The sequence below is a fragment of the Myotis davidii genome, unplaced genomic scaffold (genome assembly GCF_000327345.1).
Source record: "Myotis davidii unplaced genomic scaffold, ASM32734v1 scaffold3476, whole genome shotgun sequence".
NCBI classification, from domain to species: Eukaryota; Metazoa; Chordata; class Mammalia; order Chiroptera; family Vespertilionidae; genus Myotis; species Myotis davidii.
In genome coordinates this window covers 78228-87302 of record NW_006287429.1, presented here as the reverse complement: position 1 = coordinate 87302, position 9075 = coordinate 78228, and the positions used below count along the sequence as shown (strand labels likewise).

Below are 9075 nucleotides of genomic sequence, written 5' to 3'. Positions count from 1 at the left end.
CCTGCTCTGAGCCCGACCAGGGGCTGCACCTAGGGATTGGGCCTGCCCTCTGCCACCCGGGAGCAGGCCTAAGCCAGCAGGGCGTTATCTCCCGAGGGGTCCCAGACTGTGAGAGGGCACAGGCCGGGCTGAGGGACCCCCGCTTCTCCCCGGGGGGGTGCACCGGGCCTCTAGTATACAATATTTTTACTTGATTATTTATTGTCTGTGTTTCCTACCCCCAAATTTAAGCTTCCTTGAATACAACAAGGAAGGGCTTTGTTGTATCCATCAGTGTGCCACACTGCTTAAAACAATGCCTGGCAAATAGTAGGCATTCATGGGTATTTATTAACAAATAAACTAAACAGTAAATGAACAAAGACTGAAGTAAGCAAAATCTATGTCTTAGGCAGTAAGCAATAAAGTTTCCAAGTTATCAACTGGTGTTTAAGGTAGTTCTATGAAAACAGGTTTGGTTGAAATCCTAGGGAATGCAAGAAGTGAAACAGCAGTCACTTTTAAAGTCCAAGACACAGCAGGGAGCTTGATTTTACTTTTACTTTGGAAATATTCTTTTCCCCCCTTTGCTCCACAGAATAAATAACCCAAAGTAAAACCATTCCTCCAGAGAGGTAGTTTAACAATGGTCCATGGAGAGTATTTTCTGCTTGTATTTTTCCCTAAAGATTAATACATACAGATCCAGAGCTAATACAAACAACCCTAGGGGTAAAAAGCAATTATTTGACATCTGGGCAGTAAAAAAATAAAGAGACGGGAGTCCTGGGCTCTAACTATCTTTATGATCTTAAGTAAATCACTTATCCTGCCCTCTTTTCTGTAAAAAAAATAAGGGGGTTGAATTAGATTATCTCTTATGCGCCATAATTTTATTGAAAAGATCATTTATGGCCACTTAATCTGTTTTCATATTTAGAATAAATAAGAGTTTTCTGGATCCAATGAGACAAAAAGTCATAGACAGCCAGAAGCAATAGGATTCAGAAATTACATTCTAACCGATGATGTCAGATGTGTTAATCAAGTTCAGGAAATAAAGCCATTCTTATCCTTATCCACAAAGGAAAAAGGGGGCCTCATCACCTAAAACAGATGAGTCACCCACCCAAGGCTGTGTGGATAAAATCACACTACATACAGTAACTCCTCACTTTGTGTCATCCATAGGTTCTTGGAAACTGTGACTTTAAGTGAAACGACGTATAACAAAACCAATTTTATCACATGCTAATTGATATAAACAACGGTTAAGTACTTATGGCATATTTCTGATCACAAAAACACCACCAAACTTCTAAATAAAAACCCACAACACTTCTAATATTAAATGTGAGCTATACATACATTTAAGAAAATTTAAAAAGAACAAGTAAGATAATTATTTTTCAACCTGCTTATTCCAGTTCATGGTCACTGGTGGCCAGAGACTCAGCTCAGGGCGCAGGACAGAAACCTGCACTGGACAGGATGCCCTTCCATCACAGGGCACACTCACACCCAGCTACACTCACTCACACTCACACTGGGATAATTTATACACCACTTAACCTAACATACACAGGTTTGGGATGTGGGAGGAAACTGGAGTATCCAGAGAAAACACGCACAGACATGGGGAGAACATGCAAATGCCACACAGACAGTAGCCTTGGCCTGGAATCAAGTTTTTTGTCATCAACATTATAAGGAAATGACGTTGAATGAAAAAATGTTATTTAAGGATTTGTTGTATATACATACAAGGAAATACTACACAGATAGCAAAATGAATGATGTAGACCCTTGGTGCTGACATAGAAAGATATAAAGGTTATATTTGCCTATATATTTTTTCCTTTTTACAACTTGAATTATAACTGACATAAACTGCATGTTTAAGTGTGCAATTTGATGAGTTTTGACATGTATGTACACTCGTGAAACCATTACCACAATTAATGAACACATATATTACTACCCAAACTTCCCTGTGCCCCTTGGTAATCCATCCACCTTTCTGTCACTCAAATGAAGTTTGCATTTGCTAGAATTTTATATAAACAGAATCATACAGTATGTCTTTTTTATTTGGATTCTTTCACTCACCATGATTATTCTGAGATTCATCCATGTTGCTGCATGTATCAGTAGTCCATTCCTTTTCATTGCTGAGTAGTATTCCACTGTATAAACAAATGCCAATTTATCCCTTTGGGATGTTTCTAGGTTTTGAATATTACAAATAAAGCTGCTATGAACATTCATCTATAAGTCTTTATATGGACATATGCTATCACTTCTCTTGAGTAAATACCTAGGAATGGAATGATTGAGTCACAAGATAGGTGTACATTTAACTTGCTAAGACACTACTAAACTGCTTTTCAAAGTGGCTTGACTATTGTACATTTACACCAGCAGTGTATGAGTATTCCAGTTGCTCTACATCATTACAGACAATTGGAATGCTCAGTATTTTTCATTTTAGCCATTATAGTGAATACATGGTAGCATCTTACTATAATCTTAATTTGCATTTCTGTAGTAACTAATGATGTGGAGCATCTTTTAAAGTGCTTATTGCACACCTGTATATTGTCTTTAGTGAAATGTCTGTTCGAATCTTTTGTCCATTTTCTATCGAATTATCTGTATTATTGAATTTTTAAAGTTCTTCCTTGTTCATGTAATGTGCATTTAGAATAACATTTTAAAAAGTAAATTAAAAATTTAAGAAACCCTCTAGGTCCATCCATACTGTCACTAAAGGTAAGATAAGTCAGCCAGAGAAAGACAAATACCACATTATTTCACTTACATGTGGAATCTAAATAACAATATAAATGAACAAAATAGAAACAGACTCATAGATACAGAGAACAGACTGATGGTTATCAGAGAAGAGGGGCTTGGGGGACTGAGTGGAAAAGGTGAAGAGATTAAGAAGTACATATTGGAAAAAAGAAGTACAAATTGGTAGTTTTAAAATAGTCATGGGTATGTAAATACAGCATAGAAAATGTAGTCAATAATATTTTAATAACTATTTGTGGTGCCAGGTACATACTGGCAATATCAGGGGGAATACTTTGTAAAGTATATGACTGTCTTACCTATGTTATACACCTGAAACTAATATAAAATAATATTGAATGTAAACTGTAATTTAAAAAGAAAACCAAAATTTTTTTTAAGAATCTATCCCATATGTGTACATTTAGACAGTCTGATAGTCCATATACCAAAATTATTAACTCTTGTCTGGGGCAGAAGCGGTGTGGTTACACATTTAATATATTTCCATATTGCTTTTCAACAATCATATAAAATGTGAGAGAGTTATTTGTCTTTGACTGAGGGAAAGTTAGAAATAAAACACAAATAAAAAGCCAAAAATTCACCAGCAGCAACCAAGTGAGGAAAGGAGTAAAGTCTCAAGTCATAAAGTTCAAAAGATCATGGCTAAGAAAACAGAAGAAAGATATAGCTCAGTAAAACTTCCAATATGGAGATGTGCAAACTGAATGAGTGACTAAGTAGTCCTGGAATAAGTCAAGGAAAACAGAGTCCTTAAGATTTGTAGTCCCAGATATCCCTAGGGAACCCCAACTGAGGCAGACAAGACCACCGGCATATGTCATCTCTCAGGGCACTGATATGAGCTAGAGAACACATCTGTAACTGGGCTGAATGAGCTGGGATATTTAAGATAATTTTAGGAGACTGTAATGCTCAACCCCCAACTTGCCTTTTGCCCCTCCCCTAGGCTTACAAAAGAAAAAAAGAAGTATATAGAAAGCAATATTTTACCCTTAAATCAAAATGTAGTGGGGAGTGGGAAGAGATACATTGTTTCAAGTTGAGGTGAGAAGCCTGTCAAGAAGAATTCACACATTATATCAGAGAAAAGAAAATATATAGGCAGAACTTCCCATGTTAAGCATGAGTAAAATGAAAAGAAATGATCTTGCAAATATATAAATATGCCATTAGGTGTGAGGGGGGGAGAAATAACTTGAAAAATGAACAAAGAACCCATTCTGGAGAGTAATATAGCCCTAGGAAAATAAGTAGGTTTCTTGTGAATCTTTTACATTGTACAGGAATTAAATAAGAATATAGATTTGATAAAATGCAAGAGCTCAAATACTAGCTATTAAAGTAACAAAATTAGAGGAAAAGGAAGATTGAAATGAGAGAACAAATTAAAACCTAAATAAGATAATTCATTCAAATAATTAGAAACAGCAAAAAGGAAGGGAGGGAGGAAATAAGGGAAGGAGAGGAAGAGAAAACTGGCTGACAATCAAAGTAATAGCACAGAGGAAAGGGTTGGGCTAATCATGCTTAATTACTATTCATCTTGCATTTAATAATAAAAGAAAAGGACAGACATGGAGAACAAGGAAATCCAATGTCCCTGAGGTGGAGAACTTAACTAATTAAAAAAGAAAAAAGTTCAGAGTATACAGTACAAAAAATTTGTCCAGCAATGAAGAAAGAACTCATCAAGGGTACACCACATGTTAGGGAAAAGTGATACACCACTGAGACATACCCTTGCTAAGTTACTAAACTTCAAGAAAACTAGCCTGGCTGGTGTGGGTCAGTGGTTGAGCATCGACCTATGAACCAGGAGGTCATGATTTGATTCCCAGTAAGGGGCATGCAAGAGGCAGCCTGCCCAAGTTGCGAGCTTGATCCCCAGGTGGGGGCGTGCAGGAGGCAGCCAATCCACGATTCTCTCTCATCATTGCTCTCTTTCTCTCCCCCCCTCCCTCTCTCCCTCTCTGAAATCCATAAAAAATTATTTTTAAAAGAAAAATAAAAGGAATTTGTTCACACACACACACACACACACACACACACACACACACACACTGAGTTACCTACAAGGGAGAAAAATAAGAACTAGCTAGCTAGCCTCAGACTTCTTCACAGTTATATCCAGTGGCAGAAGACAATAATGTCTACAACATTCTGAGGGAAAGAAAGTGTGACCCAAGAATATAATATTCAGCCAACATATCATTCAAGTATAAAGGCACTAGACTCTCAACATGAAAGAATGAAATAAAAATAGTACCCACAAGCCCTTCTTGAAGGAATTTCTTAATGAAAAAATCCAGGTAACTAAGAAATAAATCAAAGTAAAGAACTCAGAAATGCAGAGAAGTCATGGTACAGTGCATGGTTATAAGCATACGATCATTTTAAATATGAACTAAAAATAAAAAAGATAAAACTAACAGATGATTTATGATAACATAACAGAATGTAAATGCCATAATAATTTGAGTAATAAAAATTGGGAGTAGGGGAAAAAGTTGGGAGGGAGTGTAAGAAACCTAATCTCCTCTTTCATAGCAGACAGTCCACTTATAATGTGCAATCTTGAAATAGGTAGATTTTAAAAAATGGCTAAATGACTATTTGACCCAGCAACTCCACACCTAGGTATTTATCTACCTAAGAGAAATTAAATCATATTTGCAAACAAAAACTCGTAATGAATGTTCATAACAGCATTACTCACAAAAGCCAGAAAGTGGAACCAACCCACATATCCATCAACAGATGAATGGATAAACAAATGTGATATCTACATATAATGGAATATTATTTGGCAATAAAAAGAAATGAAGTACTGATACATGCCACCACATAGATGAACCTTAAAAACATAATGTTAAATGAGAAAAGATGGTCACAAAGGACCACATATTGTATGATTCCATTTAAATGAAACATTCTGAATAGATAAATATATAAAAGCTAGTGGCGCAGTGCACAAAATTTGTGCATATTAAAAGGGAAGTATTAGAGGAAATATTTTAATATTGATATTTGCCCTTTCTCTATAATAGAAGTGTCAGAGATGAAAGACAATTAGTAAAATATATATGAAAATCTCCCTCCTGTCAGAGTCTGGGGTGCACCACGGGTCCCAGAGTCAAGTCCCCAACCACCTGCGTGCACCTTGAAATTGCGTGAGATCCAGACCTGGCTGGCCCTACCCATCAAGCCCTACAGGGTTGGGGGCACAGCCTCAGGTCCCCCATCATGCCCCGCTGGGTGCGGGGCACGGCCTGAAGTCCCCTGGCCCCGGTGCCGGGGTGGGGGACACAGGCCTCAGGTCCCCCCGCCTGGCCTCAGTTCCCCTGGCCCTGGCACAAGGGCACGAGGGGGCGAAGGCTTGATGACCATTTGCATATTAGCTCTTTATTATATAGGATAGAAAATAGATCAGTGATTGCTTAGGGATGGGGAAGGATAGGGAGGCTGCGGGGAATGATAGCTATAAGATACAGGGTTTCTTTTTAAGGTGATGAAAAGTTCTATAATTGATTGGGGTAATGGTTGCACAATTCTGTAAATATACTAAAATCCACTGCATTGTACACTATAAGTGGATTAACTGTATGGTATGTGAATTTTATCTCAAAAAGTTCCTTAACAAAAAGACATTAGAAAAAAATTAATAACTGTTCAATGTTTTCATAATATTTTTTCTTAACCTTAGAGGGATGTTAATGACTGGTATATTTTACTAGAGGACCGGTGCACAAAATTCATGCACTCGGAGTGGGGGGGTCCCTCAGCCCAGACTGCACCCTCTCGCAGTCTGTGAACCCTCAGGGAATGTCCCCCACAGGGAGTGGGCCTAAGCCATCAGTCAGATGTCCTTAGTGCTGCCACAGAGGTGGGAGAGGCTCTCATCACCGCTGCTGCATTAGCCAGTCACAGCCCAGCTTCTGGCTGAGTGGCGCTCGCCCTGTGGGAGCACACTGACTACCAGGGGACAGCTCCTGCATTGAGCATCTGCCCCTGGTGGTCAGTGGGTATCATAGTGACCGGTCATTTTGCTGTTTGGTCAATTTGCATATTAGCCTTTTATTATATAGGATAGTTAAAAAAACACATTTGTCTGAAGATTAGCAATTCTTCAACTTAAGTATTTTAGTCTGATAAATTCAAGTAAAATTAAACAAAATGTTTTAAATTTATTATAATCCTATATTACAAAGATTTTCTATGTACCCATTCACCCTTCCCTCTATGTCTAGATATGCAAAAAAAGATATATGAAATAATTTTCATATAATGTGAACCCTGAAAAAGGAATTTGGGTGATTTGTTGCTTTTTTTTATTATTTCCTACTAGAGGCCTGATGCACAAATCCATGCACCAGGGCCTCTAGTATGCATATGATCTTTGGTTAATCTCTTCCCGCCCTCTCCCCTCCCCCTTCCGTCTGAGATTCATCAGTCTGTTCCATGTTTCCATGCCTGTGCATTGAACGTCTGCCACCTGGTGGTCAGTGCACATCATGGCTACTGGTCGAGCAGTTGAACGGTCACATATATATAGATAGATAGATAGATAGATAGATAGATAGATAGATAGATATTGATTAAATTTTCAATAATGAGTATGTGTTATTTGTATTTATCTTTAAATTGTCCTTACAAAGTAAATATGCCAAAGTATTAATGTTTACATATGGGTAGTAGGATTAGGAATATTGTTTTCCTCCCTTAAAAATATTTTCATTGGTTTTTAGAGAGATAGGAAAGGAGAAGGAGAGAGAAGGAAAAACATCGATGTGAGAGGGAAACATCGATTGGCTTCCTCCTTCACGACCCCTGCTGGAGATTGAGCCTGCAACCCGGGCATGTACCCTGACCAGGAATCAAACCAGCAACCTTTTGGTGCACGGGCCAATGTCCAACTAACAGCCACATTGACCAGGGCTTTTCCCTCCTTCTTTATTTTCTGTACTTTCCCAATTTTCCTACAATGAACATCTATTATTTTAGAGACAGAACAAAGTAAAAAATAATAGAATTAAAGAGATGTGTAGCAGCTCTTCAAATGATCGGTTATTACCTGGGCTCCTTCTGTTGCTCCTGAATGATCTTTCTTCCTGGCCAGACATCACCCATTTGTGACTGATGATGGAGGGACTGTCCCACAGTCTCTCTTTTATTCACTTCAAAACAAACAAAAACATGGCAGAATGGTGGTGATGAGGGGGGAAAGGGAAACACATTATACTTGCAAAAGGGATAGCAATATAATCTTTATGTTCCCCCACAATCAGGTTGAGCCATGAAGGTAAGAAACCACCAATAAGAATACATGATGATTTCACACCAGAGAATCTATGACTTGAGGTCAAACACCTTAAGGAACCACCTCCAGAAAGATCCTGTACCTGCAGGTTTGCGACGCAGGGACATCCTGATTATCTCACTGCCTGTGCGATAAGCAAAGCGATTCACTTTCTGGTCATAAAACCAGTCTCCAGTTGCCTTCTTCAGCTCTCTGGGAAGGAATATAAGAAAATGACAGATAGATAATGGTTCTTGTCATTCAACCAATGAAGGCTGAGAGGAGAAAGTCTGACCACAGCTAGGGCCTCATTTCCTCTCTCTACTCAGCCCTAAGTGACACTCACATTTCCTTGGCGCACACCTTGCACCTCCAGGTACCATTGCTTTCATGAATACGGCAGTCTCGGCACACCAGGTGATTACAACCCCGACAAGTGTTGGTCTTAGGAGTCAAACGGCCCAGGTTCTCCTGGCACCGGGCACAGGTCCGATCACTATAGTGTTGGCTGCCCCTCTTGGCCCCTTTCCTTTTTATTTCCAGTAATTCATTCTTCAATCGCCTGCCGAGACCCAAAAAAGAAGTACAAGTTGATTCAGAATCTGCACAGGTTAGAGAGAGAGGGGTTGTGGAGTAGAGACAGTAAAACTATTTAGTTCTATGAAAGCAATCACCTCAGAGCCCAACCTAATCCAATGAAGAGTTGTAAACATCATACACAAGTTCCTCTGATAGTCATATCCTATATAATAAAGAGGTAATATGCAAATTGACCATCACTCCAACACAAAGATGGCCACCCCCATGTGATCAAAGATGGCCGCCCCCATGTGGACACAAGATGGCCACCACAAGATGGCCAGCAGGGAGGGAAGTTGGGAGGGGCCAGGCTGGCAAGGGAAGGCAGTTAGGGATGACCAGGCCTGCAGGGAAGGGCAGTTGTGAGTGATGAGGCCTGCAGGGGAGGTCAATTGTGG

General features: G+C 39.1%; 1 protein-coding gene across 1 annotated transcript in view; it reads right to left on the bottom strand.

Annotated features, from left to right (window-relative positions):
* The window catches only part of SYTL4 (synaptotagmin like 4), a 75054-nt gene that overhangs the window by 32332 nt on the left and 33647 nt on the right, over nt 1-9075 (bottom strand). The window contains exons 3-5 of the mRNA XM_006759182.2: nt 8445-8660; nt 8202-8311; nt 7874-7976 (exon numbers count right to left, since the gene is read on the bottom strand). Coding sequence (XP_006759245.1) covers nt 7874-7976; nt 8202-8311; nt 8445-8660 — 429 coding nt within the window. The remainder of the gene's footprint in view (nt 1-7873; nt 7977-8201; nt 8312-8444; nt 8661-9075) is intronic.